We start from the raw sequence: 26,935 nt of genomic DNA, 5'->3' as shown, positions 1-26,935 counted from the left end.
TATTCCTGCGGGTCCTATTCTCCAAGTCCTCAACTTTATCCTGCAGAGCCACAGCCTTAGCCTCAAAGGAGGAAATAGGTGCTCAGAGTATACATCATCCTCAACTAATGTGATCCGTTGCTCAACTGCCTGGATATGCTGGGATTGCGCCTGCATGTCCTTGCGTATAGATTGTATACCCCGGTGCACAGCAGCGTCTATGGCCTCCTGGAGCGTTGGCTTCAGCAGCTCTACGACTGCATCAGTGATCCTTACTGGATCTGGTGTTGCCACGTTATCAGCGGGACATCCCTACGAGGAGGGAGAGGCAGGAGGATGAGGAGAAGGTGCAGTGGCTGCCATCTTGGATGGCGCAGCACGCTGTTTGTCTCGTCTGCCCATGGCAAGTAGGGAAGCTGAGGAGGAGGAATGATCCACAAACCGGTCCATGTAGGCACCTGAGTAATGTGAAGGCACAGCGAAGTATCCACCACAAGAAGTGTAGGTTTTATAGAAGATTATCCCGAAGATGGGCAGGAGCCTCTAACTCGCGCTGCTAGTCCATGAGGCGACGGAACCCGAAGTCCCGGTATGTTATCTTAGAGGAATGGTTTAAAGCTGAAAACATCATTAAGACCAGGTAATTAATTGGCTTTAAAAAGAAAAATCCATTTGGTTTCTGACTGTAGTAATTTCTTGTCTTAATCGCCACCCCTGAGGCTAGGTGGTATTTGTTTCAGGGTGGCGAAGGTTATACAGTGGGTATCAAACTTGTGTTCTGAACCTACGTGGTAGCTGATGGGAGTTGCCATTTTGCCATTTTTGATTAGATATACATAATAACATACCATAATATACAATACCTATTTTTCTTCAAAACAACATATATTGTTTTTAAAATGTCAGCAACAAGCATACTTACAATTACTTAAAGCAGATATTAGACTTTGCAGTATATTTTCATCTTCATTCAAATGTATATAGGGCCTCAAAGCAAACCAAGAGCTCATGATGAGGGTAAGTGCCAACCAACAGGCGATAACAGAGAGGAAACCCTGGTAGAAAGAAGGATTTTCTTATTGTTGCAAAGAATATATATATATATATATACTTTCAGTCCGAGCTGCAATAACTTATCCTGTCACTAGATGTCCGTAGTGCCTCGCCATATATCCTTTTTGCAGGCAGACAAATGTGCCCACCAGTATCAGCAATATCTAATTTAATATGTTTATATCAGCTCTATATATCCCAAGTTGATTCATCTTTTCTTATTGTCTGAATTCATGGCTTATTTGTACTACACGCTATTTGTACACACATTACTTTGCAAGTTCTAACATTGTCCCTCAATATAAACCATACCAGGTTAAACAAATTCACAAGAGAAGCGTACCTGTATAGATGTAGATGAATTGCCACTTCAAAAATGAAGAAGATAGACCACACGTCCCAGCTCTGATAGCTCCTGTCGTCAGCCTCTTACCCCATCTGAGCTCTGTCTCTTATCGAAGCCCCAGCATGAAATCACGGCGTCCATATTAGCTGTTAAATCATTTGATATACTATGGTCCAAACTATGAGCAATATAGATGTTCAGATCGTGCTCTCTTGCATGTTAAGACAAATGGCATAATCTTTTATTGGTGTTTTAATATTTTCTAAATAAAAAGTTTTTGTTATTTGATTTTATATATGTGCTCATTAAGTCCCCTTTTTTCTGTATATCTTAAATTGGTCTTTTAGTCTTGCCCACATAAAATCTTCCACAAGAACAGGTGATAAGGTATATGATGCCAGAAGATTGGCAATTAACATGATATTTGATTTCATGTAGGATGCCATTGGGTAATAGGAGTGCTTGGTTCTCATGGATATATTCACATTGGTTACAGGAGCCACATTTGAATGTACCATATATTCAACATGGTTCTGGATCCCAGGATTGGGGGGTATAGTGGCTTGATACTAGTGAATCCCGCAGTGAGTTTGATTTTCTGTATGTTACACATGGTTTCTCAGCTACAATGGTGTTGATTTTGGGGTCTAACGTGAGATGTTCCAGTGTTCTCTGAATATTTGGTGAATATATTGGTGATGTTCATTGAATCTGGTGATTATGGGTAATGTAGATGGGGCTTGAGTTGGAGATGTAGTAAAAATGAGGCCCCTTGTGTTGAATTGTGAGACTCTTTGGTAGGTCCTTTAGAGGAGTTTCTTACTTACCTGGTAGTAAGTCTGTGTGTAAGGGCTTTTGCTTCAGTTTTGAAGTTTGTATCAGAGGTACAATTTCTCTGGAGTCTGAGCATCTTACTGTATGGGATGCTATTGATGAGGGATTTCGGGTGCGCGCTTGGGGCATGAAAGATTGTGTTGCCCGCCGTTTCTTTTCTGTAAAGTGTGGTGGTGATGTGGGAGTTAAGAGATATGTTAATATAGATATCCAGGAAAGGAATTTGGTAGGGGTGTATGTTCCAGGTAAATTTTAAATTGTATTAGTTGTCATGAAGTGATTCTAGCATGTTATTGAGTATGTCTCTGGGACCTGTCCAAACGATCAAGATGTCGTCTATAGAACGGCAGCATAGCAGTATGGTGTTGAGAGTAGAGATGAAATTCAGGTTTTGAGGAGAGATCTTTCTCCCAGTGCCCAAGGTATTGGCTTTGTAGGTAGGTTTGGTTTTAAATGTGAAAACATTACGGGTGAGGATATAGTTCAATAGTTTCAGGATGAATTGATTGTATGTATGTAGGGATGGGTCATCTGTATGGAGGAAGGATGCTATAGTTTGTAGGTCCCATGGGGGCTATACAGGGCTTCTATGCCCACAGTGGCTAGAAGTGTGTTGGGAGGAACTGTCATATCATGTAGTGTTTGGAGTAGTTGGATAGTGTCTCTTATGAATGATGGTAGTTGAGTGACAAAAGGTCTTAACCCCCCTAGCGGTAATCCCGAGTTTGACTCGGGGTGGATTTTACTAACAAAAAGCGGTAATCCCGAGTCACACTCGGGGTAACTTTAGAAGCCCCCCTTACCTTTGCACCGCACTCCAGCGGCGATCTGATGGTCCCACTGTGATGCCGGGGTGCCGGTCCGTTGGGGAGCGTGGCTGGGCAGGAAATTTAAAAGAAGATTACCGAGTAATCTGCTTTTAAATACCACCCGGGTCCCGGCCACGCTGCTGCTCGCATCAGCAGTGAGAGGCGAAGCACAATGCAGGACTTCTGCATTGTGCATCACATCTAACTGCAGATGCGAGCAGCAATAGTAAATTCTGGGGGTGATGCCAGCTGGCCCCACCCCCGGAATTTGCTATTGCTGCTCGCATCCCCAGGAAGATGCGATGCACAATGCAGAAGGTCTGCATTGTGCTTTGCATCTCCCTGGAGATGCAGAGCAGCAGCGTCTGGGAGAGGCGGGCGGGACATCCCCACTCGCATCACCTGGGAGGATGTGACATCTTCTGGGTGATGCGAGTGGTGATGTATTGTATGTGTGTAAAAAACACTATACAACATACAATAAAAATAAAAGTACATTTTTTAATTTTATTTTTAATTACATTGTTGTCTATTATTTCATTTTTTTAAATATTATTTATAATTATGTATTATATTGTAATTTATGATTATAATAAAATAAATAAATACATTTATCATACCCGGGAGATAATCCTAAGAATTACAGGCCCACAAAATAAACAAAAATTTCTATGCAAAAAAATTAAGATCACTTTTTTGCATCAAAAAACTGACAGAATTAGAACACTAGGGTGGTTAAATATGTATTTACTAAGTTACTTGCCCTCAACAATATTGAGTCGATTCATGACACAATTGGGCGCCCTGGGGGTTTTGCTAGGTTTTTGTGTACTTTGGGAAGACTGGGTATTTTGTCCATTGAAATTCCTTGGTTTGGGTATCAATGGTACCGGATGTATGTGCTTCTTGTATAAGGGAGTATTTTTCATTGTAAATCAAGGTGATGTCTGATTTGTGAATGATTGTATACAATTCTGTGTTGTGAAAAATGTCCAAGCACATTTGAACATATTGATGGTTGTCCATTATAACAATGTTTCCACCTTTATCGGGGGGTTTGATTGTGATAAGTTTGTTGTTTTGTAGACTTTTGAATGCTTGTTGTTGTAGTTTGGAAATGTTTGGTGGTTGATGTGGGGATTATAAGTATAAGTACTTCTTTGTAATGATGTTCACAAATGTCTGAAAATGTGTGTTGTGGGTTAATGAGGGAAAAAAGGTTGATTTATTGCATTTGATGGGTATGGTTTCAGTCTCTAGAGGTTCAGTGTCTACAATGGGTGGGTGAGGTAGATCAAGTTCAGGGTTACTCTCTAGGTAAAGTCCCTGTAGAGCTTTCAAAGTTTTAAAATCGTTGACTATAAAGTCTTTGAATTGTGATGTCTCTAAAGGGTTGTTGGGTTTGGTAGATTTATCATACATACATGAGTTTTAGGGTTAGATTTCTGGCAAATAAATGGATATCCTTAATTAATTCAAATTTTTTTTCAGTTGGCTTGATGGGCAGAAAGATAGTCCCAATTTGAGGACCTCTTCCTCTATAGGAGTAAGGTTATGGGAGGATAAATTGATAACTTTTAAGTTTGATTCCGTGGAGAAAGTTTGGAGAAGTAGTCCGGGATTGAACCTTTCAGCTGTATTGGGGAGGGGATTAGTTGGGTCAATGATCCTAAAAAAGAGTCCTGTGTCCTGGTTTTGGGAATGGTGCCTTTGGGTGATGTGGATTGTACGGTTGTATGGGATGGTACGGGTAATGGTGTGAATTCTGGTGAGTTTTCTGCTTACGGTGTACCACATGATGGTGTCTGTGTGTTGAAAGGGGGTGTAGTAGGTTGGGTTTCTGGTCGCGTAGGAGTGATAGTGGGGAGTGTGTTTAATGTATCCACGAATGGAGTTACCTGGATGAGAATAGATGGTGTGGAGGGAGGGGTGGTGTTGCTTGGTGTGGATCATTTCCGTTTTGGGTCGATCACTGAGGTCACTCTTATAAGGCATTTTGCCTTTAGCTACGTTGTTGTTATAGGTTGTAGAGTGTTGTGAGCCTGGAGGGTCTATTGGGATGTGGTCTGGTGTAGTAGTTGTTGTTTGTGTGGTGATAGGTTGTGGGTTAGATCACTTAGTAAAGGATTTTCCCCAGTTATATGCTTTTTTGCAAATAAAAAACCACTTGTGCTTTTGGCTGCCTTGGATTTAATCCACTGCTAAAACAAGAAGGGGGAGGACCCGACTTGCGGGGACAGGAGCAATCGCTTTTACTACGAGTGCTCTTTAGATAGCCCTGCCCTCTTCTGGGGACCCGTCCTTCTATCTATCCGCATATCCCCGTCTTAATAGACGGGGATGCTTTGCTGTGACTAGTCTATGACCAACTGCAGCAATGAGCCTGGGCAGAGATGGGGGTCTGCCCTCCTTACTAATCATCGATGACTGTCCTGCATCATTGGGCCAGCCTCTGGGGCATCCCTGGACATCGGGTGCGTGCACGTGGGGCGCGGGGAAGTTCTTGGGACGCCGTCCTTTATATCTATGAAAAAATATATATAAAGGACGGCGCCGCAGGAATCCCCTTGCTCCACGGCACACTGACAGCCATAGGACTCTCGCTGTTTTCATTCAACCCTGGGGACTACCTGATACAGGTCTGTACTTCCCTTGATCTAACATATGTGCTTTCGTGCTACCCATTTATTCCTATATCCCCTGACTATACCTGTTGGGATCCATACTAATTTTCTCCAGTACTCAGTGTCCCACTGCACTGGATATATTATCCTTCTATATATTACCTAAAAACCATTCGGGGAGCTCTTTGTCTCACCGACCTCTACTATTAAGCGCATTGAACCACATAACAGGACCATGTAAGTTCATCTTGATATATTTAGGTTTTTCATATTCCGTATCGATGTTTGAATTATTTTGCATTTGATGTACACACGTGTTTCATATACCTTTAGCAATGTATTTACAAATTATATAGTTTTATTGTTCATTCTCCTTACTGTTAATTCAACTACATTTCTGAAATGTCTGTATTTAGCCTCACAATAATATGATGATCCTAACAAATTACATATATGTTTATGAATTTAGATGTAATCACTGCAAGAGTTAAATATTCGTTGACGTCCCGCTACCCCTGAGGAAGCCTAGTTTGTCGAAACACACCGGGTATATTGGTCAATGCGATTAGTTAATGTGTTTATGATCAGTTAGTGTTAAATACGTATGGCGATTTATGTGGGTTACTTGTTAGATGTCACATGTATAGTGCCTTCTAGGGCCTAAGTGACATTGCATAGACCACAAGAAATTATTGTGGCCTACTTGTTTAAATATGTTCTGTATACAGCTATTGTGAAATTAGGTGACACATTCAGAAAATGCTAAATTTAACCTAGACATCAGTGCCTTGGTCATAAAAGGGTTACTCTTTCTTGTCTTTTTGTTCATGTATGCAAATAATTGAGAAAAAGGTCATTTTATCCTATCTATATTTGACAGGGAGAGATTCGAACAGCAAATTTCTGACTAACAGGAATAATTTATAAAAAGAACCCATAATATTTGTACAGTTCCTGCTTAAATTTTCTGTTGAATGAAAGTATAGTATGAATGTGAAATGATCTGCTGTAGTCAGAAGTAGCAGTGCCCTGAATATTATTATTATAATTATTATTAATTAGTATTTATATAGCCCAACATATTACGCAGTGCTTTACAAAGTCCATAGTCATGTTACTAGCTGTCCTTCAAAGAATTCCTACCATATATCCATATGTCTTTAAATCAATGTAAGGTCAAATTTGGGGGAAGCCAATAATCTAGTTGCATATTTTTGGGATGTGGGAGGAAACTCATGCAGACACAGGGAGAACATGCAAACTCCATGCAAATAGTGTGCTGGCCAAGATTTAAACCTGGGACATAGCGCTGCAAAGGCCAGAGTGCTAACCTCTGAGCCACTGTGCGGCACATTTAAACTAATATCCATAGCCATTTAAAACATTTAAACTTTATAACCATTGGTATTATTGTTGGGTCTCCGTTATAGTATATTGCCTATTTCATGTCTGTTGAATTCACTTTTACATTGACAGAAGCTGAAGAAAAATCCTTGTAATAGAGCCATCACTTCAGTACTACACTTTAGACATTATTAAAGTGTCTTTACCCAAAAGTTTTTATTTTTTTTATTTTTTTGGATGTATAGGGCAAATCAGGTATTGTTCTTTTTAACCTTTGCCAGCCAGAGATTTACTCTAATTTCCTACACCAAATATACAAAAGGAAGTGGAAATTTCTCTGTAGAAATATAGATAGAGAAAAGAAGAGCCAATTTGCCAACATAAAATTTAACCTAAGTTTGCATAATTGCTTTGAAAATAAATGTGTATATATATAATGTAAAAATTCTATATAGTAAATGCTTATTTTGTATTACTTTGGCATATGTTTTCCTGTTTTGCAGATGGATGATGTCCTTGATAGCATAATAAGTCTAGATGATATGTATGGATGCACTGAACCTGCCCTTTCTATGCCAAATACGGTATGACTATTTATGGCATTTAAGTGTTTTTGCATTTACAAGTAAAAGACCTCCCAATTAATTATTTTTTTTTCCACCATTTTTGCAGCTGCCTTTTTCCAGTAGTCATTTGGGGCTGTATAGCGATAGTCCACGACTCAGTGATACCATTGTAGGTATCACCAGCAATTCATGTCCAGCAGACTTACCTGTAAAGCAAGAGCTAACCGGTAACAACATTTCATTTCACCTTATCTTTTTTTTGAATACTGTTATGTTACTTCAAAGTGCAATACTTCCAGTCATTGAAATTAGTGTCCAAAGACTATCATCATCATCATCTTTCTATATCTGTCAGCTAATTTGGTGGTGAGATTCCATTTGACATTAAATGTTGCTGATTTTGTTAAGCCTCAAAAGTGTCATTGTTTCAGCTTTATTTATCCCTTTAATGACCAGAGGTCATGAATGTGTAGATTCTCAGACCAAAGTTAGCATCAACGTGGATTATTAATGTGACAATAATTATATGACTAATTTACCTATGAATGTTGTATGTTTTTTTTACCTATAATAAATGTATTCACACAAAATTTACACAATTTTTCCCAGCATTCATGCAAATTTCCATATGAATCCAATGAGGATAATGAGCCTGATTTATTAAAGCTTTCCAAGTGTGGAGAAGAGAGACTATCATGGGAGAACCTTCTTCAAGAATTAAAAACATTTGCCAACCAATAGCAAATGAATTTGAAGAAATCCATTCCAGGTTTGCTGGGTCGCGCAGGTTCTCCCATGATAGTCTATCTTCTCCCGCCTGGGGGAACTATAGTAAATCAGGCCCAATGTTCAAAAACATACATAAGTGGATTTTTTTTATTTTTAGAAGAAGAAAAGAAATGTAGTACCCAAAATGTATTCAAAAAAGTCTTCTGACCAAAACAATTTAACAAATGTGATATGTATGTAGTACAGTGTAAAAAAAAACGAAAAGTTCAGGTATCGAATTAGAAGAACAAATTACACTGATCAACAAACATTTTCTTGCCAAACAGATTAAAGTCATTTTAGCTTATGTTTGATGCACAGATTCCAAATATGGTATTGATTTTGATAGATTGGCTCTAGTTTTTAAAATAATGACCTATATTTAAACCCTTTATAGAAAACTAATGAAACATGAAAATTAGGCAAAACTAAACTAGATATGCCTACGTATACAAAAATAAATGTTTGAAATACTTAATGTCAGTATTTTCTATATTCAGTTTATTTACAGAACTTGTCACAAAGAAATAATTGAAAACCTCAGTTTGTATGATTTATTTTTTTGCTGATGATCAGGACAATCACGTTGAAGGCTCCAGCAGTAGTCTGCCATCATGTGTCTATCCCATCTGCCCTGATACCTTTCTTCCATCACCTTTATATCTTGATGGAAGCTCTCCCCTTGTTCCTCACTGAAATCACCAAGGTTTTCTGAAAATGTTTGCAATTGGCTATGGAGATTAATGAACCTTTATGCTCATACTAGCACCCAAATTCATTTATCAGTTTACGAATCTGGGGTCCATCAAAGATTCCTGCATTTAATTTTTCAGTACTCAATCCAGGGAAGAACAAATGTATTTGAAGCATCCGCCGTCCTTGTTCAGAGCTCTAAAAAATTGCTTCATTAATCCCAATTTTATGTGTAGTGGAGGGAGAATGATTTTTTCTTTGACAACCATTGGTTTGTTAATGATGTTCGCGGCACCTTTTTTTCATGTTTTTTCTTGAAGGCCTTGTCACTTTTTGCCAGTGATCCTGCTTTGCTCTACTATCCCACAGGCAGATGAAACATGGGTACTTTGTGTATCCACTTTGCTGTCCAAGTAGGAAGTTCACCATTTTTAAATCAGCACATATGGACCATTGGTGTTCATGATAGCAAAGCTTTTGTAAGACCATTTTGATATTTTTATATTCCTATTTAAGTTTTGTTGAGTGACCAATTGGAATGGATGCATAGCAGTTGCCATTATGCAGTAAAACAGATTTCAAACTTCGAGTGGAACTGTCTATGAAAAGCCGCCAGTCTTCTGCTCGGTATTCTGGTACTCCCATATAGGCTAGTAGTCCAGGGATGGTGCAACAGTACACAAAGTCTCCATCTTCACTGAAATATGATTGGAGGTTCACCTCTCTTGCCCTATAAACTGTTTTTTTAACTTCAGGTCTCAGACAGTTCTTTTCCTTTAGCCTGGATGCTAAAAGTTCAGATGCTTGTTTTGACAGACCTAGGTCACATATTAAATAGTTGAGCTCTTCTTGGGAGAACTGCTGGCTTGATGAAACACTTCCTTCATATTCAGTTCCACTGCTAACTTCTGGATTACACTCAAAACTCTTTATATCTTCCATGTCGGATACAGGAATATTAGGGAGTGTACTGAACACTGGTATGGGATCATAAAGGTCCCAACACTGAACCATGGGGTACACCACTAAAAACCCTAGACCCTTCAGAGTATGAATCATTAGTTATAACTCTCTGGTTGCTGTCTTTAGGCCAGTTCTCTATCCGCTTACTGGTTGACTTTTCCAAACCTATTGACCCCAACTTGCATACCAGCCGTCTGTGGGGTATTGTGTCAAATGCTTTAAATAAGTCCAAGTACACTATATCAACTGCTATTCCACTGTCTTTCTGTTTACTTACTTCCTCATAAAAAGATAGTAAATTTGTTTGACAACTTCGGTCTTTCTTGAAACCATTCTGACTATTACTTATAATATTATTTTCTAGCAGAAACTACTCTATGTGGTTCTTTATCAAACTCTCTAGGACCTTTCCAACTATGGACGTTAAACTAACCAGTCTGTAGTTACCTGGTAATGACTTTGCTCCCTTTTTAAGGATAGGAACCACATTGGCCTTACGCCAATCTATCGGTACCATGCTAGTGATTAAAGAGTCTCTAAAAAATTAGAAATAAGGGCTGTGAAATAACTGAGCTCAGTACTTGGAAGACACGTGGATGTAATCCATCAGGTCCTGGTGCTTTGTCAACCTTAATTTTGCCCAACTGTTTCTCAATCATATCAATTTTGAGCCATTGCGAACTGTTTAAAGCAGTGACATTGCTATAAAGAATTTGGAGCTTTGCCATTTTCCTTTGTGTACACAGACCTAAAAAAGTGTTTAGTAAATCTGCCTTTTCTTTATTCCCAGTTCTTATCTTTCTGCTATTAATATATTTTTTTTTTAAATTGAGGGTTTGCCTTATTTTCCTTTGCAATCTGTCCTTCATTTTGAAGTTTTGCACATTTTATCTCCTTTTTACATCTTTTGTTATATTCATTATAGTTTTCAAACGATGAAGGTGATCCTTCATTTTTATATTTTTGGAAGCCCTTTTCTTGTTCTTGGCTTTTTTACGATCAGCTGTGAGCCACATGGGTTTTCATTTTAACTTCCTTAACTTACTACCCATTGGAATATACAGTATTTTTCAGTGTGCCTGTGTAGAACAGACTTGAAACATTCTAATTTCTGTTTAGTGTTCTTTGCGGACAATATTGTCTCCCAAAGTTGCAAAGTTTGCCCTCCCAAAATAAATGTTTTTATCTTTCCTGTTTTTGCTTCCTGTTTACAACTTACAATAAATGAAATCATAATATGGCCACTGCTACCCAGATTCTCTTTTATATGCACATTTGTTATAATACTCTGCATTGTTAGAAAGAACTAGGTCCAGCAGAGTAATATTTCTAGTTGGGGCTTCTATAAACTGTACCCTAAAATTATCTTGTATTAGATTCATAAATTTCCTCCCATTTGCTGTTCCTATAGTGCTATTACTCCATTCAATGTCAGGGTAGTTGAAATCTACCAATCTACCATGATTAAAACCTTTCCAGTTTTTGCTGCTTTTTCTATCCGTGCTAGTAGTTTATTCTCTGTTTCTTCCTTAGGACTGTGGGGCCTATAGCAGACTCCAATAATTAATTGTGTGTTATTCAACCCCACATTCAACTCCACCCATAATGCCTCAACCTCATCGCTTGCTCCATCAACTATTTCTTTTTTCCCATACACATTCAGATCACTTCTCACATACAGACAGACACCACCACCCTTTCGCTTGACTCTGCTTTTACGAAACAGAGCATAACCAGGAATGTTGACAGCCCAGTCATGCGAAGAACAAAGCCAGGATTTAGCAATCCCAACTAAGTCATAATTCTCTTAATTCATTAAGGCTTCTAACTCCCCTCTTTTGTTTGCCAGACTTCCAGCATTGGTGAACAGGCTCTTTAAACCATCGCTGCATTTACCAGCACTGTTTGCCGTATTCTTTTGTTTTTCACTACAAATAGTACTGTGCAATCCAATGTTTGTGTGTAACATGGGAAGCTCCTTATATTTATCCATAACACTCCCCAATCCACCCTCCACTAGTGGCTGACCCCTGTCTGACCTTTCTGCCACCTTATTTAACTGCCCCACCCCCCTCTGTTCTACTTTAAATATCCCTCCACCATTCCCCTAAATCTTTCCCCTAGCACAGCAGACCCTCTTCCATTTAGGTGCAAACCATCTCTGGCATATAGGTTGTACCCCAATGAAAAGTCAGTCCAGTTCTCTAAGAACCCAAACTCTTCCCTATTACACCAGGACTTAAGCCATGCGTTTAGCTGACTAAGCTCACTCTGCCTTTCCTGTGTTGCGCATAGCACAGGCAATATTCCAGAGAATATAACCTTGGAGGTCCTTTCCTTCAACTTGAAACCTAGTTCTTTAAAGTGATTTTTAAGGATCCTCCATCTTCCATCTATCGTGTCAGTGGTTCCAACATGGACCAAGACAGCTAGGTCATGCCCAGCCCCTCCCAGTAATTTGTCCACTCCGTCCACCACATGCTGAACCCTGGCACCAGGTGACAGCAAACCATTCGGTTGATGGGATCCGGGCGACAAACTATTCTATCAGTCCTCCTGATCATAGCATCCCCTATGACAACCAACTGTTTACACCTTCCTGCATTGCCTTCCCCACCCCTACTAGATGGGCTGCTCTCCCGGCTGTTAGGGGTAGCAGTAGCGTCTAGAGTTGCCACCACTGGGTCTGCCATCTGCACATCTTCACATAACTTTTGCAAATTTGTTAGGGTGCTCAAACACGCGGCTGGCCTTCCTTTTCTGGATGCCAATACCACTCCCTCTAACTATAGTAACCCAAATCCTTATATGTTCATCGTGATTAACCTCCCCACCCTCCACATCTAAGCCAATAACTACCTGCTCAGTGAGCAGGGGCCTTTCTCAAAGTGTACCAGTGATTTCAGTGTTGCAATGCACCTCTCCAGCTCCAATGCGAGATACCAGAAGGGCGACTTGCTCACATCTGTCACAGCAGTATTCACCTAGAAGCTGTTGCTCTATTTGTGCATACATACGGCAGACTATGCACTGAACAAAAAACCTTCCACCTTGCTGTCACTCATTTTCCCAGTTACAATGTTTGTTTTCAAGGAGTTATAAAAGTGTACCTACAATTTATAGTTACTATAAGGATTCAACTCCTTTCAAACTCATGTTTTCTAACTCCACTTCATTCCAAGCCAAGAGTGAGCAAATTCAAGGTGAGTCTGCCCAGAACTTAAATCATTTGTGAAACCTTGACTACTCCCCCTTAATGGTCAGCAAGGAAAGAGGAAAAAAGCTATAAAAAAAACATAGTCAAACAGACACAACTCCCACATGCACAATATCAGAAATCAATGGTGTTTTCAAACTTCACTTGATTCCAAGCCACTTGTATCACAGGCCAAGAGTGAGCAAGCTCAAGGTGAGTCTACCCAGAATTCAAATCATCTGTGAAACCTTGACAACTCCCTCTTAGAGGTCAGCAAGGAAATAGGAAAAATAAACTATTTAAAACTAAAACTGACAGTCAAACCAACACAACCCAACAGTCAAAGGGACACAACTCCCAAATGCACAATATCAGAAAACTGTGTTTTCTAACTCAATTGATTCCAAGCCATTTTTTTCACCAGCCAAGAGTGAGCAAAAATATTATCAAATCAACACTTAATATATTGCATGGAAAATTCTGTGCTATTCTAAATTTGCATTGCTTTCCCCACAGATGCAGAAAATCGTGCTCTTGCTCGTGAACGTCAGAAAAAGGACACACATAACATGAGTAAGTCATAAAAAAACATATAACTTAGCTCCTTTAAAATTTTAGATACACTTAGCTGATCCTTATGTAATAGTAATGGCTTAGTACATATATTTAGAATGTTTAAATTATCCATGTAACATTCTATGTCCTGCATATGATCTCCTTAATAATTTGTTGGTTATATGTGTCTTTTAGTTGAACGAAGAAGAAGATTCAACATCAATGATCGTATAAAGGAGCTGGGCACTTTAATTCCAAAAACAAATGACCTGTGAGTTTAAAACACAGAAAATCTTTATGCTTCAAAAAATAAAAACGAGAAAGTGTCCATGTTTATATTGGGACTGTCCTACTCCAACACTAGAAGGCCACATAGTAAGTAAGTAAGTCAGGTTGAAAATAGGCATAAGGCAATCAGGTTCAACTACTAGGGAAATAATTATTTCCCAGATATAAAACCCTATTGACATAGATGATCCAGATGAAGGCAAACCCTGGTACAATTTGCTCCAACAGATGGAAAAATTGGATGTTCCCTAGATCAACAGTCTCTGTTAACTTTACTTTAAAACTTTAATACCCAGCTATTTTCTGTGCTTCCAGAAAAGCATCCAGCTTTTTCCTAAAGCAATCTATAGTAGTTACCAACACTTTTTCCACAGGGAGCCTATTCCACATTTCACAGACCTTACAGTGGGGAATCCTTTCCTTATCTGGAGCTTAAACTTCTTTTCCTCCAGAAGCAAAAAGTGCCCTCTTGTCCTTTGTAATGATCCTAAAGTTAACAGTTGGGATGCGAGTTCTTCATTATATATTTATACAGGTTGATCATATCCCCCCTTAAACCTCTCTTCTCAAGGGAGAATAGATTCAGTTCAGTTAATCTCTCCTCTTAGCCGAGTTCCTCTATTCCTTTTATTAGTTTAGTTGCCCTTCTCTGTACTCTCTCCAATTCCACAATGTCCTTTTTTGTGAAGAGGTTCCCAAAACTGGACTGCATATTGCAGATGTGGTCTGACCAATGCTTTGTACAGGGGCAGGATTATGTCATGATCTCTTCAGTCTATTCCTCTTTTAACAAGTAAGGATTTTGCTAACTTCAGATATTTCAACTTGGCATTGCATGCTATTATTAGGTCTATGATCTACCAGAACCCCCAGATCCTTTTCTATTTCTGACTCCCCCAAATGTATTTCCCCTAGACAGTATGATGCATGCAGGTTGTTAGCCCCCAAGTGCATTCTCATTATTAAATGTTATTTGCCACTTGGCTGCCCAATCAAACAGTTCATCCAGGTCTGCTTCTAGATTATAGACATCCTATATGGATTTAATTCCATTACATTCCAGTTTGGTGTCATCTGCACACACAGAAATGTACTTTTAATCCCAAACTCTATATCATTTATAAAGATGTTAAACAGTAAAGGTCCCAACGTTGAACCCTGGGGTACACCACTAATAACCTTTGACCAAGCAGAGTATGGATCATTAATCACTACTCTCTGGATGTTGTCTTTAACCTCCTGGGCGGTTGAATTCTGTCCGGATTTAAATGTCTAAAAGCGGTACATTGTTTTACATTAAAATTTATTTTACAGTATAATACAGTGGGTGCCAACCTTTTTGGTTCTGCGGACTACTAAAATCACCAGTTCCTGACCGCACATGCACAGGGAGCCGGGTGTCAACCAAAGGGGGAGAAACTTGCCAGAGCCGCGGACCCCAAGTTGGTGACCGCTGCTATAATATAATAGTATGACTGTATTAAAGTTTGAAACACAAAATCATGTCAAAATAAATTAAATAAATAAAAAAAAATACATTTAATAATAAACTTTGACATGATTTTATGTTTTAAACTTTAATATACTCAAACTATTATATTATACTTTAAAATACATTTTCATGAAAGACAATATATTGCTTTAATACATAGAAATCCAGTGTATTGCATTCAATACAGTTTTTTTGTATTGAATGCAATACAAAATAATTTGAAATACCCACCACGTCTCTAGCGGCAGCTGTACGCGCCAACATCACCGGAAACTCCCGGGGAACGTCAGCACACTCGGCGGGGGACAGATCGAGGAAGAGGATGCTGCCCGAGCATGGAGCCTGGAGGACACCAGTGGGACCAGGTATGTGTTTGTCCTTGTACTGTTTTAACTACACCGAGTGTGACTCGGGGTTACCGCTTTCAGCTTGTAAAGGTCCCAACACTGAACCCTGGGGTACACCACTAATAACCTTGGACCATTCAGAATATGAATCTTTAAATACAACTCTCTGGATGCAGTCTTTAAGGCAGTTCTCTATCAATATACAAATTGACTTTTCTAAACCTTTTAACCCTAACTTGCATATTAACCGTCTTTGGGGTACGGTGTCAAATGCTTTAGCAAAGTCCAAGTACACTATATCAACTGCTACTCCACTGTCTACCTGTTTACTTACTTCCTCAAAAAAAGGGAGTAAATTTTATTGTTTGACAACTTCGGGCTTTCATGAATCGTTACTGACTATCACTTATAATATTATTTACTTAGCAGACACTCCTCTATGTGGTTCTTTATCAAACTCTCTAGGACTTTTCCAACTACTGACGTTAAACTTACCAGTCTGTAGTTACCTAGTAATGACCTCGCTCCCTTTTTTGAAGACAGGAACCACATTGGACTTACACTAATCCATTGGTACCATGCCAGTGATTAAAGGGTCTCTAAAAATTAGAAACCATGGCTTTGAAATACCTGAACTCAGCTCTTTGAGGACACGTGGATGTAATCTATCAGGTCCTGGTGCTTTGTCAACCTTACTTTTGCCCAGCTGTTTCTCAGTCATATCAATTATGAACCATTGTGGCTCAACTTAAGGCAGTGACATTGCTATTAGCAATTTCAACATGAGCTCTGCCATTTTTTGTGTACACAGAGCTAAAAAAGTGTTTAGTAAATCTGCCTTTTATTCACCCCCAGTTACCAACCCCAAGACATCCTTTAAGGGACCTAAACGCTCAGATCTGATTTTTTGCCCTTTTAATATATTTAAAGAAAATGGGGTTTGCTTTACTTTCTTTTGAAATCTGTCTTTTATTTTAAAGCTTTGCACATTTTATCTTCTTTTTACATCTTTTGTTTTATTCTTTATAGTTTTCAAATAATGAAGGAGATCCTTCATTTTTTTATTTTTAGAATGCACTTTTTTCATTCTGTATGGGTTTTTTTACCATTAGCTGTGAGCCACAAAGGATTTACTTTTAGCCTCTTAAACTTATTACCCATATATTTTTCAGTGTGTTTGTGTAGAACTTGAAACATTCCCATTTCGGTTCTGTGTTATTTGAGGACAATTTTCCCACCCAGTACACAGAGAGCTGCATCAATATTGGAAAATTTGCTCTCTTGAAATTGAATGTTTTTATCTTTCCTGTTTGCTTCCTGTTTACAGCTTACATGAAATGAAATCATATTATGGTCACTGCTACCCAGATTTTCTTTTAATGCACATTTATTATAAGCTGTGCATTGTTAGATACCATAAAATTATATTGTTTTATATTAATAATTATTGCTGTACCTGTAGTGCCATTACTCCAGTGAATGCCAGGGTAGTTAAAATACCTCATTAATTAAATTATGCCAGCTTTTGCACCCCTTTCTATTTGTGCTAGTAGTTTATTCTCTATTTCTTCCTTAGCACTGGGGCACCTATAGCAGTTTTCAATAATTAACTGTGTAGTATGTATCCCCATATTCAACTCTACCCTTAATGCCTCAACCTCATCACTTGCTCCATCAACAATATCTTCTTTCACATTCACTTTTAGATAACCTCTCACATACAGACAGACACCACCACCACCTTTTTGTTTGACTCTGTCTTTACGAAAGAGAGTTAAATTGTTAGAAAGGGAGCTGTGAATCACTCTTTTTATATATTATCACCAAAATAGTCAAATATTTAGAAACAATTGTATTTATAGGGACTTTAAAGGTGATAGACAATTACTCGTGGTAAATAAAATCAAATTTATTGAATTGCTTATTTTAAAATAACTTTATGATGTGAAGTGCTATGAAAACAAACCTCCAAATATCCACATTCAATTGCATATTATTCGCCCAAACATAATTGTGACACATAAATAAACATTAATAAGTATTTTCGTTTCAACGCATTTCAAAGACATGATTCCGCTTCATCAGGAAACAGTTTGTACATATAAGGAGGAGGTAAGTACTAAAGCAAAAATACAAACATTATCACCTTTAAAGTCCATATAAATACAATTGTTTCTAAATATTTTACGAAAGAGTATAACTAGGAATTTTGACAGCCCAGTGATGTGAAAAACAAAGCCAGGATTCAACAATACCAACTAAATCATAATGATCCTCATTCATTAAGGCTTCCAACTCCCCTTTTTTGTTTGCCAGATTTCTAGCATTGGTAAACACGCTCTTTAAACCATTGCTGCATTTACCAGCACTGCCAAATCCTTTTTGTTTTTCAGTACAATTAGTACTGAGCAGTCCAATGTTTATGTGTAACAATATTTATACATAACCCTCCCCCCAACTCTCCCCAATTCATCCTCCTCTAGCGACTGACCCCTGTCTGATCTTTCTGCCAGCTTTTTTTACTGTCCTAGTTTAAAAATCCCTCCATTTAAGCCATGTGTTTAGCTGTCTAAGCTCCCACTGCCTTTCTTTTGTTGCGCATGGCACATGTAATATTCCAGAGATAATAACCTTGAAGTTCCTTTCCTTCAACTTGAAACCTAGTTCTTTAAACTGATTTTCAACCTCCCTAGCGGTAATCCCAAGTGTGGCTTGGGGTGAAAGTCCTACCTGGTTCCCATGTTCCAGCGGTGCCCGCAGCATCCTCCAGCAATGCCCGCCATCTTCTTCCCCTGGCGATGCCAGCCGGGCATCTGTGTAACCTGGCGATTCCTGCTGGCATCCTGGCCGGAAAGGTAGAACTAGGTGGGAAATTTAAAATTTCAAGTATTTTTAAATCTACCACTTTTACATTTAAAAATACTTAGTATTCATACCACCAGAGAGGTTATGGATCTTCCATCTTCTATAAATCGTGTCTGGTTTTAACATGGACCAAGACAAGCTGGGTCATGCCCAGCCGCCCCCCAGTTATTTTTCCACTTGGTCCACTACATGCCGAACCCAAAAAATTCGATTAAAGGGATCCAGGCGACAAACTATTCAGTCTTCCTGATCATAGAATCACCTATGAGAACCAATTGTCTCCCTTTGGCTTCCCCATCCCTACTGGATGAGCTGCTCTCCTGGCTGTTAGGGGTAGCAGTAATATCTAGGGTTGCCACCACTGGGTCTGCCTTGTGCACATCTTCACATAGCTTTCTATCTTCACATAGGAGCCCCTACCACTCCCTCTAACTACAGTAACTCAGCTCCCTAAATGTTCATCCTGATTAACCTCCCCACCCTCCACATCTATGGCCTCTCAAGGTGATCCTGTGGTTTCAGTGTTGCAATGTGCTTTTTCAGATCTCTAATGTTAGATTCCAGAAGGGCAACCTGCTCACATCTGTCACAGCAGTATTCTTCTAGGAGCTGTTGCTCCATTTGTGCATGCAGAGTTATAAATGTTAACTTACAGTTTCTAGCTATTTCACGGATTCAACTCCTTTTGTTTTCAAACTCCACTTTTAGTCACCAGCAAAAAAGTGACAGGCTTAAGGTGAGTTTACCCAGAACCTAAATCAGCTATTTAAAAAGCTATTTAAAAAAGCTATTTAAAAACAGTCACTCTACAGTCAAACATCACAACTCCCAAATACACAATTTAAAAAAATCTAAATCACCTATTTTCAGTCACTTGTTTCACCAGCCAAACGTGAGCAACATATAGGCCATGATTTTATATAATGCTCATTTTGAGACTTTTTTGTAAATCATACTTTATTAAAACTACTGTGTTGGATAATTACTAAAAATGTCTTCACATCCTGCCCCCCCAGGAAAGGACTTGGATGGCCCTAAAATAAATTTTAGATGCTTTTTGAGAGGTAGGGAAGTAGTGCTTAGGTCTTTTATATACTATTTTCATTGCATATCAAAAGATTGTTGTACACATTTATCTTATTCTAGTCACCAGTGATGAGTGGTCCTTATTGGCAACAAAATACTTTATTAAAGCACATGAGAGAGACAACAAGCTTTTGCAACGTTTTCAGTCAGCTTTAATCTACTTTTGTATTGCTTTTACAACACCCTTCAGCTACAGTTTTGGAAGGTTAATCTAAATTGTATTACAATAAAAGAGCTAACTGCCACCTTAAACTGTCAGAAGAGAAAATGACACATTATAAAAATATTTATATTTTGTTCATGAATTTTATTATAGTATAGTATTATTATAGTATTAAGTAAATATTATTTCCAAAATGTACCTTCCAGATTCCTGTGTTGCCTAATTGAGCCCCTCATGTCACTTCTTGTACTGATTAGAAGTGTGGATGATCACATCACAAGTCAGAGTTCTCTGGGAAGGATTTGAAAAGACAGACCTCCTAGTTCTAAAACCAAATGTAGTAAACAAGTAGATAATGACGAAAAGTATTATTTGTTGTGTTGTACTTGAAATGTTATAGTCAAGATCAGAGGGCATTTTCTCTGTGTTCCTTTCTAGTGAAACACGTTGGAATAAAGGGACTATCCTGAGAGCCTCTGTGGAATATATTAAACATATGCAGAAAGAACAACAGCGGAGCCGAGAGTTGGAGGTACATTCAAAGCAACTGGAACAGGCTAACAAGCAGCTGTGGCTTCGGATCCAGGTGAGAGCAGTGAATATAATTACAATACCAATAAAAATGATTATCTCAAGATAAATTGCAAATCTATATCAACCAATTTATTCACATACAGAGTTACATAAAGACCTTACCACATTAATTTTTATAATCTTTGTTTAAGGAGTTAGAACTGCAGGCACAGGCGCATGGCCTTGCTACAGCTTCACCTCATGGATTGAACCCCACTGATGCCATCAAGCAAGAACCAGATCCTATGCAAAGTGTACAGCAGCAACTTACAGTTCCTCATCAGAATACTTATCATCATGTTGTGGACTTTTCTGCAGGCACTGGATTTCAAAACAATGCCTGTTCAGACACTTCTTTCCCTGCTATTTCCAAGTCAGAGCTTGATCTCATGCTCATGGAAGATACCATGCTCAGCTCTGATCCTATGATGACCTGTGATCCACTTATGTCTACACTTTCTCCTGGAACCTCTAAGGCTAGCAGCAGAAGAAGCAGCTTTAGCATTGATGAAGTGGATGGTCTGTGACATTATGAACTATAGGACCTGGGATCCAGGTACAATGCCTGGTATTGGCATCACTGCAAACTAGGGCCCAGGAATCCTGTTACTTTATTTATGGGACACTTTGGTAAAAAGCACATGACCACTTAATTCTATGCATTTTAGAATATGCAAGGATATAGTCAAATTAGACTATCCTCATAAGAAGTACCAAATAACTACTTTCTAACCAGCATCAGTTTTCTAAAATCTGTGTGAATGACACTTACATACAGATGCTTCAGCGTCTACACTGCCTTTTTTTCCTCTGTGGCATGCACAGGGACACTTGCCAAGTATCTGAAGTGCCTTTATTGAGAGAAACTGTGCATATGGATTTTGAATTGTATGGGTATATCAGTGAAGATACACCTTCATTTTATTAATTGTTACAGTTCTTTTGACGACGTTGTTTTAAAACGTTGGAATGTGTGCTTATGTATTGATTTTTCATACAATTTTGTTACCTGGAAATATCAAGACGTTGGATATTAGGCAAGAATCCACTTTTATTACTTTTAAAATCACTGGATCAAGCTGTGGCTTTTAGTTGTTAAAATTACAGATACATTATTGGTGCATTAGATTTATTTAGCTGTTATACAAATTGTACACAATGTATGCACTATATGCTATTGGGGAATTAGTGGGTAGGACCTTTGTACACCGTACCATTAGCCACTATTAAAGCCTCTTTCATTATTGCTAGTTGTCTATGCACAACTAAGATTGATTACTGCTGGGATTGTCATTAATGAACAGATTAATGTCTGTACTGTGCATCTGTATTACTCAATACAGTAAATCCTCTGTAAAATGTTTAGAGCACTTGGCTGTTTAAAAGCCAATATAATGAATTCCAGTTGCCAAAGCTAAAAATTTGTTTTGCATGAATTAAGCATATGTCCCCAGTGGGGGAACTAACTTCAATTCTGCCTACATCATCTCAGTTGTGTTATCCTTTTCATTTTAGTCAAAAGCGTGATAATTTAAAATTATATTTATATAGTTATATTCATTCAGTCTTCAATAAATATGCATTCAGTTTTTTTTTCTTTCAGTCTTGGGATGGCCATAGATGTCAATTTTAGTTTGCCCCCAGAAAGGCACAAGAAAAAACATGCATATTACCTCTAGTCAAAACTGTAGTTCTGTGCTACAGTTTTTAAATTTATGCTTTTAATAATTATCTGCTTGTACCATAGAAAATGCTGTCCTAGGTTTTTAATGCCAAAGCTTTCAGTGCCTGCTTTAAACCCTATATAACAGAGTATCCTCACTCTGTAATTGAGAAGTTCTTTTTTCACACACTTCTCAGGTGTTTAGGTCTAATAAGTTCTTTGTGTTAATATTTTGATTCAAATGGTCACATTTTCTAATTAACTGGACCTTCCTTGTTTAGACCAATACACTATAAAAATTATAGTCTGTTTTGCTACTGCAGTTTATTTTTTGCAAAAAAACCTCAAGAGGGTGCTGCATGTATTAAATACTGATAAAAACGTCTGTGGACTTCAAGTTATATCGCTCTCTGTTTTTAAAACACAGGAAAAATACTTTAGATTTATGGAAGGCATTCTATAAACTGTACACAGTAGATCTGAGCAGAAATAATTTACTTGCCATTTCAGTATGATAAATACTTTATCTTGAAACTTAATTAAAGTATTCCAGGTGTTTTGACTGAGAAATGTGTTTTCCATACAGTTGCCAGAAATAATGAAAGGAAAAATAAAATTTGGGGTACAGAAATCTGTGTTTCTTTTTTCTCTGAATAAATCTATTGCCAGTATTGCTCATTTTTAATTCAGCTCCAATATATTATACATTGCTTTACAAATTAGCATCAGACTACAGATAGTCCCCAGGTCAAGGACATCAGACATATGGACAACTCTTAGATACGAACAGGGCTTCCCTGCTCACTGGTTTGCAGTATGGAGGCTGAATGGGAGGGAGGGGGGTGGTTTGCATGACCTGCAGAAGAAATATTTTGCTAAACCCAGCTGAAGTTGTGGGTGATCTTAGGGGGGTGAGCTCTTTCTGCAGCCTCTTGTAACTATTTAATGGCCAAGACAAACTCTGCAGTTGTTTCTTTTTGCACATCAAAGCACAGCTTGTTCCAGAAGTTAATAAATGTCTAAGGTTTTTTTTTTACTTTGTGATTAACTCACAGTGAGGATTTTATACAGTAACTCACACCACACTGCTTAATATTATGTTGAGACAAACATCTGTCCTTATTGCATTTATTAAAATAATGTACCTGTTCCGACTTACATACAAATTCAACTTAAGAACAAACCTGCAGTCCCTATCTCGTATGTAACCTGGGCACTACTGTAGTGACTTTGTTTCCTGACTGAGACCCCCCTTCTAACCACTAATGACTCAAAAACTGGAGAAAATAAGATCAGAAACTTTTAACTAAGCACTTTTTACCTTTCATTATATGGAATGCATTGGCAAGAATTTGCTATAAGTGGCTCTTAAAATATTATCTCATCACCCAATATTATTATGCAATTTGTTCCATCAAAACCTTTTCCAGAGTTTTATTTATTTATTTTTTACTGCAATATGTATCATTCTGTGTGTTTTTAGAGTTTATGAAAGTTGGCAGCCCTTGCTGAACAAATTTTAAAGAATGATAACTTGGACGTACAATCTTTTGGTGTAGTTTCAATCACACACCTAAAAACAAGCATACAGATAACCACTTGACACCTTACACTTACACCTTACTTACTCTTTCAGCATAGGTCCTCTTTAAAATGGTTTTAAACCCAGTCAGTAAAATCCCAAATTTCCCAGTTTAAGGAGTGGTTTTTTTTTATAGACACACATAGAGAATACAAATTCAAACAGGTATTTCTGCTTCAAAGTATTTTAGGGAATTTAAAAAGAGTCCCTAGAATTTAAAGGTAATGAGTTTTTTTTTAATAATGAAGGACTTGGGATGTTCACTATGAAGAGAAGATGCTTTATAGATAATCAGACAAACAAATTATGCAATAGCACAGTAGCGCTGAAACACATTCTATATAATTTTAGATGGCATGTCCACATCCTTGTAAAAAAAAAAAAATTAGTTTTGCTCCAGCCAGGTCTGGGAGATAAAGCCCACTTTGTACGGGGCTGTGTTAGGCTATGTACACGCATTCTTGCCCCATACGAAAGGTCGTGTTCGCCTTGGGTGAGAATCTCACATGTGTACAGCACCCAACATCGTTTTGAGATCTGTCCTGACAGATCCATGAACAACCTCTGTACAAACAAAAAAAATAAAATTATGTGGGATTTTTATGGCATACATTAAAAAAGCTTTTAGGGAGAAATTACAGACTGTTGATCCAGGGAACATCTGATTGCCTCATGGTATCAGGAAGGATTTTTTTTCCCCACAGTGGAAAAAAAATCCCCGCAAATTGTATCAGGTTTTTTTTGCCTTCCTCTGGATCAACTATGTCCATAGTGCTTTATATCTGGGATATGTTTATTTCCCTAGTGGTTGAACTTGATGGACCTATGTTTTTTTTCAATTTGACTTACTATGTAACTATGTGGCCTCTACAAGTTGATAGAAAAAAACCCAGTGGGGTGCTATAGAGTAGAATGGTGCTGTGTATACAACACTCGTTTGTTCATCTGTCACTACTTTGTCGCTGAAAATGATGTCACAAAATATTGTTTACGGGGACAACAATTAAACTTGTATGCTGCCTTGGTCACAACTAAAAAAGTTATCTTATCTTGCATTCAAGGTTGAAGTAATTTTCTTGTTGCTGTAGAACTACAGGTCTTAGGGCAACAACATTGCTAATACAACACAATATAGATAGCAATTCACACAATAAAAGCTTATTCCATTTCAGCTCCTCTAAAAATCCCTTCAGGTGAACCATAATGGTCTTTGTTGAGACAGTGATTCTTGAGGGATGACAACTGAGTCCCTTTATGCTGCAATGTGGCCCTGGCATATAAACCCCCAACTGAGACTTGAAGAAGCAATAGTGACACACTTAAAATATGTAAACCATTGTAAACCACCATTATCACTTACAGCAAGCCAGCCTTACACAATGCTATAAAGCCAATTGTTGTGCAAATGCATATAGATAGGAAGTGCAATATGGAGGCTAAAGGAGATCAGCAACACTGAGCTGCAAAAACAGTGAAATAGTGATTTAATAGTGTTCTAGCAAACTAGTTAGGGTTAAGGTCTACTTTATTAGATTAGATACGTTTTTTTATAGAGTTATATAAATAATATTTTCTTTTCTCCAAAAATCTGTTTTTTTACTTCAGAATGAAACTTTCCTGCTTCGGGTGCCCTGCAATTCTGATGTGGACAACCATTGAGTCCATTGTGTTCTACTCATGGACAAATAGTGGACTAAGGTGAGTGAAAAACTGTTTTGGAAGCATTTTTTTATAAGGTTTTGAGTTACAACATTTATCCAGAGATGGGTTTTTATTAAGTTTAGGATGGCAGCAATTTGTTTTCTGGAGAGCAAGCAAATACCTTAAGTAAGCTCCCATAAAGACAATAGGTGACAAAGAAAGATTTCTTTCTTTGTCACCTATTAAGGGGTTGTACTTTGTGGCCTTGAACTAACCATATAATTTATGGAAGAGTAGAAGTACTGAATTTAATTTATTTTCAAATCTGCTTGTCTTCGAAATGATAAGGATTCAGTCATAAAAACAATGTGCAGTCCTTTCTGATATTCAAAAATTTGATCACATCAATTTGCGCTTAAATTTTTTTTTAAAGAGCTTCATTGCACTGATTTGAAAATTTTACTTGTCAGGTATGCCATAAGGCAGTACAAGGAAAGCTTTGGGGGGATGGGGTCACTTAATAGTAATGAGAGCAGAATTTAATACTGCAGGGTTTTCAGTAGACTTTTTGATACATTGTCACATACCCACACATTACTTTCTGTTTAAAAACTCTTTGTTTTAGCAATCCTATGCTCTGTGCCCCATATAACTAGTCATATCCTACCTTCCAATCTTGACTTGCAGAAATAGCAGCCCCAACAGATCTAAAATACAAAGGATATGTATGTCACAATCTGGGAACAAGCTCAGAGTCCAATAGCTATAGCAACTAGCAGAATCACAGAGTAAATACTCTGGGTTCAGTACACAGGCAGTTGTAATGATGCAGAAGCAAGACAGAAGCATAGTAAGGAAGAAGGTTAAAGTCAGTATCTCGGTAAACAGGATGACAGGTTTACAGGTTACAGGTTAACAGGAGCAAGCAATAGGAGTAGTCCGTAAATCCGTAGCCAAAGGTCAATACACAGGCAAATAGCAGATTAGGCGACGCAGCAGTAGTAGCGGTAGTAAGGAAGACACTGGCAGGAGCACAATAATCTGGCAGACAGGAAAATTCATGACAGGGCTTAAATAAAAAGTCAGGGGGAGGAGCAAGAAGTTCAGAGTTCATGACAATACAGGGAATCAGAGAGGCTTGACTGTGAAAACAGGCAGAGAGCATTCAAGCACTTCAGGTAGCATAATGAGTAGATAACACAGAAGAAGCCCTGGATTCGGATCCTAATCCTGATCCTGACCCTGACAGTACCTCCCTTCTTCCAGGACATCCTCTGGACACCATAGGTCCTGGCTTGAGAGGAAATATCAAATGAATTTCACTCATTAACCCCCCTAGCGGTAATCCCGAGTGTGACTCAGGGTGGAAAAAACATGCAAAATGCGGTAACCCCGAGTCACACTAAGGGTAAATTTGGGAGCCCCTCTTACCTCTGCTCCAGCGGTGATCGGACGATCCCGCTGTGATGCCGGGGCACCTGTCCGTCGGGGGGTGTGGCTGGGCG

At 38.3% G+C, this 26,935-nt stretch overlaps 1 protein-coding gene across 3 annotated transcripts in view; it reads left to right on the top strand.

Annotated features, from left to right (window-relative positions):
• Positions 1 to 22,838, top strand: part of TFEB (transcription factor EB) — a 70,738-nt gene extending 47,900 nt beyond the window's left edge. For all 3 annotated transcript variants that reach the window (XM_072423871.1, XM_072423862.1, XM_072423854.1), the window contains 6 exons: positions 7,493 to 7,573; positions 7,662 to 7,782; positions 13,692 to 13,748; positions 13,926 to 14,001; positions 20,410 to 20,557; positions 20,697 to 22,838. In XM_072423871.1, coding sequence (XP_072279972.1) covers positions 7,493 to 7,573; positions 7,662 to 7,782; positions 13,692 to 13,748; positions 13,926 to 14,001; positions 20,410 to 20,557; positions 20,697 to 21,071 — 858 coding nt within the window. In that variant the 3' untranslated portion in view covers positions 21,072 to 22,838. The remainder of the gene's footprint in view (positions 1 to 7,492; positions 7,574 to 7,661; positions 7,783 to 13,691; positions 13,749 to 13,925; positions 14,002 to 20,409; positions 20,558 to 20,696) is intronic.
• Positions 22,839 to 26,935: the final 4,097 nt, after the last annotated feature.

This window comes from Pyxicephalus adspersus, chromosome 1, assembly GCF_032062135.1.
Source record: "Pyxicephalus adspersus chromosome 1, UCB_Pads_2.0, whole genome shotgun sequence".
NCBI classification, from domain to species: domain Eukaryota; kingdom Metazoa; phylum Chordata; class Amphibia; order Anura; family Pyxicephalidae; genus Pyxicephalus; species Pyxicephalus adspersus.
This window is presented reverse-complemented; position numbering and strand designations above follow the sequence as displayed.